The sequence below is a fragment of the Pleurodeles waltl genome, chromosome 6 (genome assembly GCF_031143425.1).
Source record: "Pleurodeles waltl isolate 20211129_DDA chromosome 6, aPleWal1.hap1.20221129, whole genome shotgun sequence".
Taxonomy (NCBI): domain Eukaryota; kingdom Metazoa; phylum Chordata; class Amphibia; order Caudata; family Salamandridae; genus Pleurodeles; species Pleurodeles waltl.
In genome coordinates, this window is record NC_090445.1 from 34,031,685 (window position 1) to 34,048,064 (window position 16,380).

Here is a 16,380-nt window from a genome sequence, read left to right on the forward strand (position 1 = left end):
TGTGACGTCCTCGCCAACGTGCAGAGCTAGAGAGAAGTTTCCGTCAAATGCTGTGCATGGGGAGAATTCATTAGGTGAGGAATCCACAGGTAGTTGTATCCATCAGAAACTGACATTTCATAGAAGATTATATGCACAATTAAGATAGCGGACTGATTGTTGCTAAAAGTGCTGGAAAGGACATACAAAAGCCCAACAGAGAGCAGCAGATGTGTTAATGCTGTGTCAATAGAATGTGGTTATTAAAATGATTCCTGAAAGGAAATATGTAGGAAGTTGGCTCTGTATGTGCTATTTCAAAGTAAGGAATAGCATGCACAGAGTCCAAGGGTTCCCCTTAGAGGTAAAATAGTGGTAAAAATAGATAATACTAATGCTCTATTTTGTGGTAGTGTGGTCGAGCAGTAGGCTTATCCAAGGAGTAGTGTTAAGCATTTGTTGTACATACACATAGACAATAAATGAGGTACACACACTCAGAGACAAATCCAGCCAATAGGTTTTGTTATAGAAAAATATCTTTTCTTAGTTTATTTTAAGAACCACAGGTTCAAATTTAACATGTAATATCTTGTTTGAAAGGTATTGCAGGTAAGTACATTAGGAACTTTGAATCATTTCAATTGCATGTATACTTTTCAAGTTATTCACAAATAGCTATTTAAAAAGTGGACACTTAGTGCAATTTTCACAGTTCCTGGGGGAGGTAAGTTTTTGTTAGTTTTACCAGGTAAGTAAGACACTTACAGGGTTCAGTTCTTGGTCCAAGGTAGCCCACCGTTGGGGGTTCAGAGCAACCCCAAAGTCACCACACCAGCAGCTCAGGGCCGGTCAGGTGCAGAGTTCAAAGTGGTGCCCAAAAACGCATAGGCTCCAATGGAGAGAAGGGGGTGCCCCGGTTCCGGTCTGCTTGCAGGTAAGTACCCGCGTCTTCGGAGGGCAGACCAGGTGGGTTTTGTAGGGCACCGGGGGGGACACAAGCCCACACAGAAATTTCACCCTCAGCGGCGCGGGGGTGGCCGGGTGCAGTGTTAGAACAAGCGTCGGGTTCGCAATGGAAGTCAATGAGAGATCAAGGGATCTCTTTAGCGCTGCAGGCAGGCAAGGGGGGGCTTCCTCGGGGAAACCTCCACTTGGGCAAGGGAGAGGGACTCCTGGGGGTCACTTCTGCAGTGAAAGTCCGGTCCTTCAGGTCCTGGGGGCTGCGGGTGCAGGGTCTTTTCCAGGCGTCGGGACTTAGGTTTCAGAGAGTCGCGGTCAGGGGAAGCCTCGGGATTCCCTCTGCAGGCGGCGCTGTGGGGGCTCAGGGGGGACAGGTTTTGGTACTCACAGTCGTAGAGTAGTCCGGGGGTCCTCCCTGAGGTGTTGGTTCTCCACCAGCCGAGTCGGGGTCGCCGGGTGCAGTGTTGCAAGTCTCACGCTTCTTGCGGGGAGATTGCAGGGTTCTTTAAAGCTGCTCCTTTGGATAAAGTTGCAGTCTTTTTGGAGCAGGTCCGCTGTCCTCGGGAGTTTCTTGTCGTCGTCGAAGCAGGGCAGTCCTCAGAGGATTCAGAGGTCGCTGGTCCCTTTGGAAGGCGTCGCTGGAGCAGAGTTCTTTGGAAGGCAGGAGACAGGCCGGTGAGTTTCTGGAGCCAAGGCAGTTGTTGTCTTCTGGTCTTCCTCTGCAGGGGTTTTCAGCTAGGCAGTCCTTCTTCTTGTTGTTGCAGGAATCTAATTTTCTAGGGTTCAGGGTAGCCCTTAAATACTAAATTTAAGGGCGTGTTTAGGTCTGGGGGGTTAGTAGCCAATGGCTACTAGCCCTGAGGGTGGGTACACCCTCTTTGTGCCTCCTCCCAAGGGGAGGGGGTCACAATCCTAACCCTATTGGGGGAATCCTCCATCTGCAAGATGGAGGATTTCTAAAAGTTAGAGTCACCTCAGGACACCTTAGGGGCTGTCCTGACTGGCCAGAGACTCCTCCTTGTTATTCTCATTATTTTCTCCGGCCTTGCCGCCAAAAGTGGGGGCCGGGGCCGGAGGGGGCGGGCAACTCCACTAGCTGGAGTGTCCTGCGGTGCTGTGACAAAGGGGTGAGCCTTTGAGGCTCACCGCCAGGTGTTACAGCTCCTGCCTGGGGGAGGTGTTAGCATCTCCACCCAGTGCAGGCTTTGTTACTGGCCTCAGAGTGACAAAGGCACTCTCCCCATGGGGCCAGCAACATGTCTCTAGTGTGGCAGGCTGCTGGAACTAGTCAGCCTACACAGACAGTCGGTTAAGTTTCAGGGGGCACCTCTAAGGTGCCCTCTGGGGTGTATTTTGCAATAAAATGTACACTGGCATCAGTGTGCATTTATTGTGCTGAGAAGTTTGATACCAAACTTCCCAGTTTTCAGTGTAGCCATTATGGTGCTGTGGAGTTCGTGTTTGACAAACTCCCAGACCATATACTCTTATGGCTACCCTGCACTTACAATGTCTAAGGTTTTGTTTAGACACTGTAGGGGTACCATGCTCATGCACTGGTACCCTCACCTATGGTATAGTGCACCCTGCCTTAGGGCTGTAAGGCCTGCTAGAGGGGTGACTGACCTATACTTGCATAGGCAGTGAGAGGCTGGCATGGCACCCTGAGGGGAGTGCCATGTCGACTTACTCGTTTTGTTCTCACTAGCACACACAAGCTGGCAAGCAGTGTGTCTGTGCTGAGTGAGAGGTCTCCAGGGTGGCATAAGACATGCTGCAGCCCTTAGAGACCTTCCTTGGCATCAGGGCCCTTGGTACTAGAAGTACCAGTTACAAGGGACTTATCTGGATGCCAGGGTCTGCCAATTGTGGATACAATGGTACATTTTAGGTGAAAGAACACTGGTGCTGGGGCCTGGTTAGCAGGGTCCCAGCACACTTCTCAGTCAAGTCAGCATCTGTATCAGGCAAAAAGTGGGGGGTAACTGCAACAGGGAGCCATTTCTTTACAAAATACAAAGTGAGATGCATCTTATTGAAGCACTGCCCTTGATGAGCAACCTCATCACATCTTCCCTTCCATTACCTCTGTGCTTACGGTGTCTTCATAAGTGTTCAGGGGGTCGATCCAGGCATCCACAGGGCCAGACAGAGAGTAGGACTTCCTGAAAGTATCTGTTTAAAACAAAAAACAAATATATCAGTCCTTGAAAGGATGACTACCAAGTCAAGATCCACAAGAGGATGTAGTACCAATAGCTCTACAAGATGGTGGGCACAAAAAGCAATCACACTAATTTGTAGCAAAGGTAGTGCCAGAAGCTCAAACCCAGAGGAGAGTTTTTCTGCCAAGTTCACAGATGGTCATGAATGAGCACAGTGATCCCTTGGGCTAAACTTTAGGGCCTCACTTAACTCCAATCCAAGAATTTCAGTTCACATCACCTTGTTTAATGGAAATGAATTTAGGGTGTTAGTTGGATATACAAGTGCAGTAGTGGTCAATTAACAATGACTTGCTTTAGGATGCTATACGTATTGCCTTTGCCAGCTGAGGCTTAATTCTGTATCAAAAAAGAAGGTAAAAACTGCTATACTCATATTAAGTGCCTTGGGGCAGAGAAAGAATTAGTACCCCTCTTTCAAATAAGATGGATCAAGCATTCTAGTCCACAACTATCAGGTGAAACCTTAAGACGGACTCAGTTACCTTTAAATCAGCTTAGGTTACAGGTTAACCATTGATCTCTCAGCATTTAAGAGATTAGCATATAATGCAAGACAATATCAACACCTGACCCAAGATCCAATACTAGGAAGGGAGGTAACAAGAGTAAAGTAAGAAAGTATTATAAAACAAAACAAACAGGCCAGAGAGGAAAGGTGGTTTTCATTTGCAGGAAAAGTGAAAAGCAGTACTGTAGGAAACTGGCTCTATATATAGTATATCAAAATGAGATATAGGCCCTCATTAAGACATTCGCGGTAACTGCCGCCTACCGTCACGGCGACGGCCACCAACATACCATCACCGTGGCTACCAGCCGCCCACCCGCATTATGACTCAACGGAATTCCGCCAGAAGGCTGGCAGAATACCACCGATGGTTATGGCGGCGGACAGCGGTAAGGTGGCGCTGCTGTCAGCAGCAGCGCCTTGCCAGCAAAACACTGCCTATTGTATCATGAGCAATGATACGGCCCAGCAGTGTTTTGCTGGCGGACGCTGCTGCTGGCAGCAGCGCCGTGTCACGTCTCCAGTCGAAGGACCCCCTGTAAGCAGGTAAGTCGGTGTAGGAAGTTGGCTCTGTATATATTATTTCAAAGTAAGAAATAGCATGCACAGAGTCCAAGGGTTCCCCTTAGAGGTAAAATAGTGGCAAAAAGAGATAATTCTAATGCTTTATTTTGTGGTAGTGTGGTCGAGAAGTAGGCTTATCAGAGGGTAGTGTTAAGCATTTGTTGTACACACACAGGCAATAAATGAGGAACACACACTCAAAGACTTACTTCAGGCCAATAGGATTTTATATTGAAAAATATATTTTCTTAATTTATTTTAAGAACCACTGGTTCAAGATTTACAATACTTTAAATGTAAGGTACTTCACTTAGATACTTTAGGAACTTTGAATGAACACAATATCAAGTACAGTCTTTGTAAAAATGACAATAGGCTATTTCAAAGGGGGGGGGGTTGCCTAAGTAAGGGTTAGTTTGGAAGGTAAGTAAAACACTTACAAGTCTCAAAGTTGGGGCATAGGTAGCCCACCATTGGGGGTTCAAGGCAACCCCAAAGTTACCACACCAGCAGCTCAGGGCCGGACAGGTGCAGAAGTCAAAGAGGTGCCCAAAACACATAGGCTTCTATAGAGAACAGGGGTGCCCCGGTTCCAGTCTGCCAGCAGGTAAGGGGGGACACAAGAAGGCACAGAAAGTACACACTCAGCGGCACAGGGGCGGCAGGGTGCAGTGTGCAAACAGGCGTCGGGTTCGTATAGGAAGTAATGGAGGGACCTGGGGGTCACTTCAACGATGCAGGCAGGTACAGGGGGGGCTCCTTGGGGCAGCCACCACCTGGTCTAGGCAGAGGGTCGTCTGGGAGTTATTCCTGCACTGGAGTTCGGGTCCTTCAGGTCCTGGGGGCTGTGGGGAGGCGGGCACATCCCTAATCCTATTGGGGGAATCCTCAACTCTCAAGATGGAGGATTTCAAGAAGCAGGAGTCACCTCAGCTCAGGACACCTTAGGGGCTGTCCTGACTGGTGGGTGGCTCCTCCTTGTTTTTCTAATTATCTCCTCCAGGCTGGCCACCAAAAGTGGGGGCAGTGGCCGGAGGGGTGGGCATCTCCACTAGCTGGGATGCCCTGTCGTGCTGGAACAAAAGGGGTGAGCCTTTGAGGCTCACTGCCAGGTGTTACAGTTCCTTCAGGGGGAGGTGAGAGCACCTCCACCCAGTACAGGCTTTGTTCCTGGCCACAGAATGAATCTCGTCTGGTTGTGGCAGGCTGGCAGAAACTTGTCAGCCTAGCACTAGGAGTCGGACTAGTATTCAGGAGGCATTTGTAAGATGCCCTCTGGATGCATTTTCCAATACATCCCAGACTGGCATCAGTGTGCATTTATTGTGCTGAGAAGTTTGATACCAAACTTCCCAGATTTCAGCGTAGCCATTATGGAACTGTGGAGTTCGTGTTTGACAGACTCCCAGACCATATACTCTTTATGGCTACCCTACACTTAAAATGTTTAAGGTTATCCTTAGACACTGTAGGGGCATAGTGCTCATGCACATATGCCCTCACCTGTGGTATAGTGCCCCCTGCCTTAGGGCTGTAAGGCCTGCTAGAGAGTGACTTTCCTATGCCACAGGCAGTGTGAGGTGGGCATGGCACTCTGAGGGGAGTGCCATGTCGACTTAGTCATTTTATCCCCCCCATTTACAAGGGACTTATCTGGCCAGGTGCCAGGGCTGTGTCAATTGTGGGAACAAAGGTACAGTTTGGGGAAAGAACACTGGAGCTGGGGCCTGGTTCGCAGGGTCCCAGCACACTTTCGATCATAACTGGCATTAACAAAAGGCAAAAAGTCTGGGGGACCCATTGCAAGGAGGCATTTCCTTTCACAACATACTACTCACACACTACCCCCCCCCTAAAAAAAAAAAAAAAAAACAAGAGGATGAGACTAACCTTTCCCAAGAGAGTCTTCATTTTCTAAGTGGAAGAATCTGAAAAGGCCATCAGCATCGGCATGGGCAGCCCCAGGTCTGTGTTCCATTACAAAGTCCATTCCCTGTAGGGATATGGACCACCTCAACAGTTTAGGGTTTTCTCCTTTCATTTGCATCAGGCAAGAGGTCTGTGGTCACTTTGAACTATGATGTGAGTACCAAAAAGTTGTGGTCTCAACTTCTTCAGGGACCAAACCAGAGTAAAGGCCTCCCTCTCAATGGCACTCCAACGCTGCTCCCTGGGGAGTAACCTCCTGCTCATAAAAGCAACAGGCTGGCCAAATCCATCATTTGTTTGGGACAGGACTGCTCTTATCCCATGCTCAGAGGCATCTGTCTGCACAATGAACTGCTTAGAATAATCTGGAGCTTTCAAAACTGGTGCTGTACACATAGCTTGCTTCAGGGTGTCAAAGGCCATTTGACAGTCCACGGTCCAGTTCACTTTCTTGGGCATTTTCTTGGAGGTCAGTTCTGTGAGGGGTGTCACTATTGATCCATAACCCTTCACAAACCTCCTATAGTACCCAGTCAAGCCAAGGAATGCCCTGACTTGAGTCTGGGTTTTTGGAGCTACCCAGTCCAGAATAGTCTGCATCTTGGGTTGGAGTGGCTGAACTTGGCCTCCACATACAAGGTGACCCAAGTAAACCACAGTACCCTGCCCTATGTGACATTTAGATGCCTTGATAGTGAGGCCTGCTGCTTGCAGGGCCTGCAAAAACCTCTTCAGGTGGACCAGGTGATCCTACCAGGTGGAGCTAAAGACAGCAATATCAAGATAAGCTGCACTAAAGGAATCCAAGCCAGCAAGGACTTGATTCACCAACCTTTGGAAGGTGGCAGGGGCATTCATTAAGCCAAAGGGCATCACAGTAAACGGGTAGTGCCCATCAAGTGTAGAGAATGGTGTTTTCTATTTTGCTCCAGGTGCCATTTTTATTTGCCAGTACCCTTCTGTCAAGTCAAGGGTACTTAAGTATTTGGCAGCACCTAATTTGTCTTTTAGCTCATCTGCCCTTGGGATGGGGGTGAGCATGTGTTCTCGTGAAAGAGGTTAGCCCTCTGTAGTCCACACTCTCTTGCCATCTTTTGTGTGAGGTTTGGTGACCAAGACCACTGGGCTAGCCCAGGGACTGTCAGAGTGCTCAATCACTCCCAACTCCAGCATTTTGTGGACTTCCACTCTGATGCTTTCCTTGACTTGGTCAGACTGTCTAAACATTTTGTTTTTGACAGGCATACTGTCTCCTGTGTCCACATCATGGGTACACAGGTGTGTCTGACCAGGGGTCAAGAAAAGAGCTCAGCAAACTGCTGGAGGACTTCCCTGCAGTCAGTCTGCTGTTGGCCAGAGAGGGTGTCTGTAAAGAAATGGCTCCCTGTTGCACTTACCCCCCACTTTTTGCCTGATACTGATGCTGACTTGACTGAGAAGTGTGCTGGGACCCTGCTAACCAGGCCCCAGCACCGGTGTTCTTTCACCTAAAATGTACCATTGATTCCACAATTGGCACACCCTGGCATCCAGATAAGTCCCTTGTAACTGGTACCTCTGGTACCAAGGGCCCTGATGCCAGGGAAGGTCTCTAAGGGCTGCAGCATGTGTTATGCCACCCTGGAGACCCCTCACTCAGCACAGACACACTGCTTACCAGCTTGTGTGTGCTAGTGAGAACAAAATGAGTAAGTCGACATGGCACTCCCCTCAGGGTGCCATGCCAGCCTCTCACTGCCTATGCAGTATAGGTAAGACACCCCTCTAGCAGGCCTTACAGCCCTAAGGCAGGGTGCACTATACCATAGGTGAGGGTACCAGTGCATGAGCACTGTACCCCTACAGTGTCTAAGCAAAACCTTAGACATTGTAAGTGCAGGGTAGCCATAAGAGTATATGGTCTGGGAGTCTGTTTTACACGAACTCCACAGCACCATAATGGCTACACTGAAAACTGGGAAGTTTGGTATCAAACTTCTCAGCACAATAAATGCACACTGATGCCAGTGTACATTTTATTGTAAAATACACCACAGAGGGCACCTTAGAGGTGCTCCCTGAAACTTAACCGACTATCTGTGTAGGCTGACTGGTTCCAGCAGCCTGCCACACTAGAGACATGTTGCTGGCCCCATGGGGAGAGTGCCGTTGTCACTCTGAGGCCAGTAACAAAGCCTGCACTGGGTGGAGATGCTAACACCTCCCCCAGGCAGGAGCTGTAACACCTGGCGGTGAGCCTCAAAGGCTCACCCCTTTGTCACAGCACAGCAGGGAACTCCAGCTTAGTGGAGTTGCCCGCCCCCTCCGGCCACGGCCCCCACTTTTGGCGGCAAGGCTGGAGGAAACAAAGAAAGCAACAAGGAGGAGTCACTGACCAGTCAGGACAGCCCCTAAGGTGTCCTGAGCTGAAGTGACTCTAACTTTTAGAAATCCTCCATCTTGCAGATGGAGGATTCCCCCAATAGGATTAGGGATGTGCCCCCCTCCCCTTGGGAGGAGGCACAAAGAGGGTGTACCCACCCTCAGGGCTAGTAGCCATTGGCTACTAACCCCCCAGACCTAAACACGCCCTTAAATTTAGTATTTAAGGGCTCTCCCCGAACCTAGAAACTAGATTCCTGCAACTACAAGAAGAAGGAATGCTGAGCTGAAAGACCCCTGCAGAGGAAGACCAGAAGACACCAACTGCCTTGGCCCCAGACTTACCGGCCTGTCTCCTGCCTTCCAAAGAACCCTGCTCCAGCGACGCTTTCCAAGGGACCAGCGACCTCTGAATCCTCCGAGGACTGCCCTGCTTCGAAAAAGACAAGAAACTCCAGAGGACAGCGGCACTGCTCCAAAAGAACTGCAACTTTGTCACAAGGAGCAGATTTAAAGACCCCTGCAACTCCCCGCAAGAAGCGTGAGACTTGCAACACTGCACCCGGCGACCCCGACTCGACTGGTGGAGAACAACCAACTCAGGGAGGACCCTCCGGCGACTCTACGACTGTGAGTAACCAAAGTTGTCCCCCCTGAGCCCCCACAGCGACGCCTGCAGAGGGAATCCCCAGGCTCCCCCTGACCGCGACTGTCTGAACTCCATTTCCCGACGGCTGGAAAAGACCCTGCACCCGCAGCCCCCAGCCCCTAAAGAAACGGAACTTCTGTGCAGGAGTGACCCCCAGGAGGCCCTCTCCCTTGCCCAGGTGGTGGCTACCCCAAGGAGCCCCCCCCTTGCCTGCCTGCATCGCTGAAGAGACCCCTTGGTCTCCCATTGAAACCTGAAGGAAACCCGACGCGTGTTTGCACACTGCACCCGGCCGCCCCCGCGCTGCTGAGGGTGTACTTTCTGTGCTACTTTGTGTCCCCCCCGGTGCCCTACAAAACCCCCCTGGTCTGCCCTCCGAAGACGCGGGTACTTACCTGCTGGCAGACTGGAACCGGGGCACCCCCTTCTCTCCATTATAGCCTATGTGTTTTGGGCACCTCTTGGGGGGGGGGGGTAGGGGGGGCAGGGGGAGACGGTGGACTACCTTTCACATTCAACTTTTGTAGTATATGGTTTGGTCCCCCCCGCCCGGGCCCTGGACTATTTGGTATTACTTTTACCAATGGCTATTGCTTTCTATGCTATTTACTGACTCTTAATGTGTATATAATCATCTGTTTATTACCTCCAGTTGGGATATTGCTTATTCAGTATTTTAATATTTGTGTTACTATAATAAAGTACCTTTATTTTTGTAACACTGTGTGGTTCTTTCATGTGTATAAGTGCAGTGTATCTATAATGGTATTGCATACGCTTTGCATGTTTCCTAGATAAGTCTTGGCTGCTCATCCACTGCTACCTCTAGAGAGCCCTGGCTTCCTAGACACTGCCTACACTCCACTAATAAGGGATACCTGGACCTGCTATAAGGTGATAACACCATAGGTGCCTACCACACTCCAGGCCAGCAACCTACATACGCCTCCTTTTTCTTATTGACATCTACCTTCGATGTTGACTCAATGGTGACCGTAAATGACGCCTCAACGTCAATGTGATTCTCAACATCGAATTCACAGTATGAGTCAATGGCGTTCTAGGTTCTAACTTGCCTCAACATTGATCTAAGCCATTTCCTCAATGGCAATCCAGTCCTCGACGGCGAACAAGTTGGTGTTGTACCTCGTGTCAACATGGAGTACCTCAACTGGGGAAAAATGTTTTCTTTGTGGACCTTCCATGTCCCTCAGAGGCAGATGTAAGAGCTCTGGTGGAGGGGTGACGCTCTCCTCACTCCGAGATCTCACCATGAGACTGGAGTTGTTGTCTGTGCCATTCTTCTTTGCCAAGGAGGGAAATCTTCCTTTCTCTCAGGGTACGTTGTGAAAACTTCTTGCTGTGAGGAGACTGATCTAGATGATGATTTGATAGAATGCAAAGGATACAGACACTGCTGAGTTCTGTTTTTGTCTTTTTTATTCCACAGGGAAGGCATGTTAAAGTACAAATGCCTCAAAATCCAGTCAGAAAAAGTGTAAGGATAAAAGAATCTGATGAAAAACGTTGGGTAAACCAATTTAAATGAGAATTTACAAATGAATTTGAGGGGGGGGGAGCCTGAATGGTCGAAGCTCAGTGCTCCAGAATCCTGTCGCCAGGTACCGGAAAAAAAAGAACTGAGGCAACTGCCACCTGCTGAGCATGATGGGATACTGGTGGTCTCTTCAGCCCTAAAGGTACAGTCACTGTTTTCCAGCCAATAATAGCCTATGGGGCTACACTGCCTTTCTATTCTTCATCTCTTAATTTGTCAAAAAAAGGGTTTGTGAAAGATTTGAGGTCTGGTGTAAACACTTACTTCAATTAATACATTTATAAGGGTGTTTTAACTCATTTTCTAAGTATAATCTGAAGAATTACACCATTGCAGCCTGTTTGCCTAGGCTGCATATTAGGTTCTCTCTTAAGTCTCTCTGCAGGACTTCCTGGTGCAAGGTGAACGTCTACAATTAAGAAGAGACCATGTAAAGAAGTTTCCATCTGGGATACTGCACATGGGCGGAACTATTCAAATGCTTATGACTTCAACGGAGATCCCATATGAGAGAAGCCCAGTATCCTACAGCGCCATATAAAAGTCTATACTCTATAGGGAAATGGACAACCTCAACACTAAGCTTTTCTATATATCTTTAAAAGCCACCTGAGAGGTCGGTGGTTGGTTTGAACTCTGAAGGAAGCCCCAAATAGTTAAGTTCTCAGCTTTTTCAGGGACCAGACCACAGCAAAGGCTTTTCCGTTAATGGCTGCTCTCTGGAAACGAGTCACCTAATTATTAAGGCAACTGGTTGATCCTGGTCCAAATCATTCATTTGTGACAACACTGCCCAAACCCCATGTTCAGAAGCATCTGCAAAGACAATTAACTCCTTTAAAAGAATCATGTGCCTTCAGGACAGGTCCTTCAGGGTGTTAAAGGCTTTTGGACCCCTGGTACCAAGGGCCCTGCGGCCAGGGAAGGTCTCTAAGGGCTGCAGCATGTGTTATGCCACCCTCGGGACCCCTCACTCAGCCCAGGCACACTACCTTGCACAGCTTGTGTGTGCTGGTGGGGAGAAAAGAAAGTCGACATAGCACTCCCCTCAGAGTGCTATGCCCACAAACCACTGCTTGTGGCATAGGTAAGTCACCCCCTAGCAGGCCTTACAGCCCTAAAGCAGGGTTCACAATACCACAGGTGTAGGAAGTTGGCTCTGTATGTGCTATTTCAAAGTAAGGAATAGCATGCACAGAGTCCAAGGGTTCCCCTTAGAGGTAAAATAGTGGTAAAAAGAGATAATACTAATGCTCTATTTTGTGGTAGTGTGTTCGAGCAGTAGGCTTATCCAAGGAGTAGTGTTAAGCATTTGTTGTACATACACATAGACAATAAATGAGGTACACACACTCAGAGACAAATCCAGCCAATAGGTTTTGTTATAGAAAAATATCTTTTCTTAGTTTATTTTAAGAACCACAGGTTCAAATTTTACATGTAATAGCTCTTTTGAAAGGTATTGCAGGTAAGTACTCTAGGAACTTTGAAACATTACTTTAGCATGTATACTTTTTACATAAAACACAATAAGCTGTTTTAAAAGTGGACACTGTAAGGAAATGCCTCCTTGGCATGGTTGCCCCCTGACTTTTTGCCTTTGCTGATGCTATGTTTACAATTGAAAGTGCGCTGAGGCCTGCTAACCAGGCCCCAGCACCAGTGTTCTTTCCCTAACCTGTACTTTTGTATCCACAATTGGCAGACCCTGGCATCCAGATAAGTCCCTTGTAACTGGTACTTCTAGTACCAAGGGCCCTGATGCCAAGGAAGGTCTCTAAGGGCTGCAGCATGTCTTATGCCACCCTGGAGACCTCTCACTCAGCACAGACACACTGCTTGCCAGCTTGTGTGTGCTAGTGAGGACAAAACGAGTAAGTCGACATGGCACTCCCCTCAGGGTGCCATGCCAGCCTCTCACTGCCTATGCAGTATAGGTAAGACACCCCTCTAGCAGGCCTTACAGCCCTAAGGCAGGGTGCACTATACCATAGGTGAGGGTACCAGTGCATGAGCATGGTACCCCTACAGTGTCTAAATAAAACCTTAGACATTGTAAGTGCAGGGTAGCCATAAGAGTATATGGTCTGGGAGTCTGTCAAACACGAACTCCACAGCACCATAATGGCTACACTGAAAACTGGGAAGTTTGGTATCAAACTTCTCAGCACAATAAATGCACACTGATGCCAGTGTACATTTTATTGTAAAATACACCACAGAGGGCACCTTAGAGGTGCCCCCTGAAACTTAACCGACTATCTGTGTAGGCTGACTAGTTTTAGCAGCCTGCCACAAACCGAGACATGTTGCTGGCCCCACGGGGAGAGTGCCTTTGTCACTCTGAGGCCAGTAACAAAGCCTGCACTGGGTGGAGATGCTAACACCTCTCCCAGGCAGGAATTGTCACACCTGGCGGTGAGCCTCAAAGGCTCACCTCCTTTGTGCCAACCCAGCAGGACACTCCAGCTAGTGGAGTTGCCCGCCCCCTCCGGCCAGGCCCCACTTTTGGCGGCAAGGCCGGAGAAAATAATGAGAATAACAAGGAGGAGTCACTGGCCAGTCAGGACAGCCCCTAAGGTGTCCTGAGCTGAGGTGACTCTAACTTTTAGAAATCCTCCATCTTGCAGATGGAGGATTCCCCCAATAGGGTTAGGATTGTGACCCCCTCCCCTTGGGAGGAGGCACAAAGAGGGTGTACCCACCCTCAGGGCTAGTAGCCATTGGCTACTAACCCCCCAGACCTAAACACGCCCTTAAATTTAGTATTTAAGGGCTACCCTGAACCCTAGAAAATTAGATTCCTGCAACTACAAGAAGAAGGACTGCCTAGCTGAAAAACCCCTGCAGAGGAAGACCAGAAGACGACAACTGCCTTGGCTCCAGAAACTCACCGGCCTGTCTCCTGCCTTCCAAAGATCCTGCTCCAGCGACGCCTTCCAAAGGGACCAGCGACCTCGACATCCTCTGAGGACTGCCCCTGCTTCGAAAAGACAAGAAACTCCCGAGGACAGCGGACCTGCTCCAAAGAAAAGCTGCAACTTTGTTTCCAGCAGCTTTAAAGAACCCTGCAAGCTCCCCGCAAAAGGCGTGAGACTTGCAACACTGCACCCGGCGACCCCGACTCGGTTGGTGGCGATCCAACACCTCAGGAGGGACCCCCGGACTACTCTAAGACTGTGAGTACAAAAACCTGTCCCCCCTGAGTCCCCACAGCGCCGCCTGCAGAGGGAATCCCGAGGCTTCCCCTGACCGCGACTCTTTGAAACCAAAGTCCCGACACCTGGGAGAGACCCTGCACCCGCAGCCCCCAGGACCTGAAGGACCGGACTTTCACTGGAGGAGTGACCCCCAGGAGTCCCTCTCCCTTGCCCAAGTGGAGGTTTCCCCGAGGAACCCCCCCCTTGCCTGCCTGCAGCGCTGAAGAGATCCCTAGATCTCCCATTGACTTCCATTACAAACCCGACGCTTGTTTCTACACTGCACCCGGCCGCCCCCGCGCTGCTGAGGGTGAAATTTCTGTGTGGGCTTGTGTCCCCCCCGGTGCCCTACAAAACCCCCCTGGTCTGCCCTCCGAAGACGCGGGTACTTACCTGCAAGCAGACCGGAACCGGGGCACCCCCTTCTCTCCATTCTAGCCTATGTGTTTTGGGCACCACTTTGAACTCTGCACCTGACCGGCCCTGAGCTGCTGGTGTGGTGACTTTGGGGTTGCTCTGAACCCCCAACGGTGGGCTACCTTGGACCAAGAACTGAACCCTGTAAGTGTCTTACTTACCTGGTAAAACTAACAAATACTTACCTCCCCTAGGAACTGTGAAAATTGCACTAAGTGTCCACTTTTAAAACAGCTATTTGTGAATAACTTGAAAAGTATACATGCAATTTTGATGATTTGAAGTTCCTAAAGTACTTACCTGCAATACCTTTCGAATGAGATATTACATGTAGAATTTGAACCTGTGGTTCTTAAAATAAACTAAGAAAAGATATTTTTCTATATAAAAACCTATTGGCTGGATTTGTCTCTGAGTGTGTGTACCTCATTTATTGTCTATGTGTATGTACAACAAATGCTTAACACTACTCCTTGGATAAGCCTACTGCTCGACCACACTACCACAAAATAGAGCATTAGTATTATCTATTTTTACCACTATTTTACCTCTAAGGGGAACCCTTGGACTCTGTGCATGCTATTCCTTACTTTGAAATAGCACATACAGAGACAACTTCCTACAGACACTTAGTGCAATTTTCACAGTTCCTGGAGGAGGTAAGTTATTGTTAGTTTCAACAGGTAAGTAAGGCACTTACAGGTTTCAGTTTTTGGTCCAAGGTAGCCCACCGTTGGGGGTTCAGAGCAACCCCAAAGTTATCACACCAGCAGCTCAGGGCCGGCCAGGTGCAAAGGTCAAAGAGGTGCCCAAAACACATAGGCTATGATGGAGAGAAGGGGGTGCCCCGGTTCCAGTCTGCCAGCAGGTAAGTACCCGCGTCTTCGGAGGGCAGACCAGGGGGGTTTGGTAGGGCACCGGGGGGGACCCAAAGTAGCACAGAAAGTACACCCTCAGCAGCGCGGGGGCGGCCGGGTGCAGTGTGCAAACACGCGTCGGGTTTCCTTCAGGTTTCAATGGGAGACCAAGGGGTCTCTTCAGCGATGCAGGCAGGCAAGAGGGGGGCTCCTCGGGGTAGCCACCACCTGGGCAAGGGAGAGGGCCTCCTGGGGGTCACTCCTGCACAGAAGTTCCGTTTGATTAGGGGCTGGGGGCTGCGGGTGCAGGGTCTTTTCCAGCCGTCGGGAAATGGAGTTCAGACAGTCGCGGTCAGGGGGAGCCTGGGGATACCCTCTGCAGGCGTCGCTGTGGGGGCTCAGGGGGGACAACTTTGGTTACTCACAGTCATAGAGTCGCCGGAGGGTCCTCCCTGAGTTGGTTGTTCTCCACCAGTCGAGTCGGGGTCGCCGGGTGCAGTGTTGCAAGTCTCACGCTTCTTGCGAGGAGTTTAAGGGGGTCTTTAAATCTGCTCCTTGTAACAAAGTTGCAGTTCTTTTGGAGCAGTGCCGCTGTCCTCGGGAGTTTCTTGTCTTTTTCGAAGCAGGGCAGTCCTCTGAGGATTCAGAGGTCGCTGGTCCCTTGGAAAGCGTCGCTGGAGCAGGTTCTTTGGAAGGCAGGAGACAGGCCGGTAAGTCTGGGGCCAAGGCAGTTGGTGTCTTCTGGTCTTCCTCTGCAGGGGTTTGTCAGCTCGGCAGTCCTTCTTCTTGTAGTTGCAGGAATCTAGTTTCTAGGTTCAGGGAGAGCCCTTAAATACTAAATTTAAGGGCGTGTTTAGGTCTGGGGGGTTAGTAGCCAATGGCTACTAGCCCTGAGGGTGGGTACACCCTCTTTGTGCCTCCTCCCAAGGGGAGGGGGGCACATCCCTAATCCTATTGGGGGAATCCTCCATCTGCAAGATGGAGGATTTCTAAAAGTTAGAGTCACTTCAGCTCAGGACACCTTAGGGGCTGTCCTGACTGGTCAGTGACTCCTCCTTGTTGCTTTCTTTGTTTCCTCCAGCCTTGCCGCCAAAAGTGGGGGCCGTGGCCGGAGGGGGCGGGCAACTCCACTAAGCTGGAGTGCCCTGCTGTGCTGTGACAAAGGGG

At 49.7% G+C, this 16,380-nt stretch overlaps 1 protein-coding gene across 6 annotated transcripts in view; it reads right to left on the minus strand.

The window, feature by feature from the left end:
- The window catches only part of PRRC2A (proline rich coiled-coil 2A), a 1,008,219-nt gene that overhangs the window by 319,216 nt on the left and 672,623 nt on the right, over positions 1 to 16,380 (minus strand). For all 6 annotated transcript variants that reach the window (XM_069237153.1, XM_069237152.1, XM_069237151.1 and 3 more), the window contains exon 20: positions 3,029 to 3,117. In XM_069237153.1, the coding sequence (XP_069093254.1) occupies positions 3,029 to 3,117 (89 nt within the window). The remainder of the gene's footprint in view (positions 1 to 3,028; positions 3,118 to 16,380) is intronic.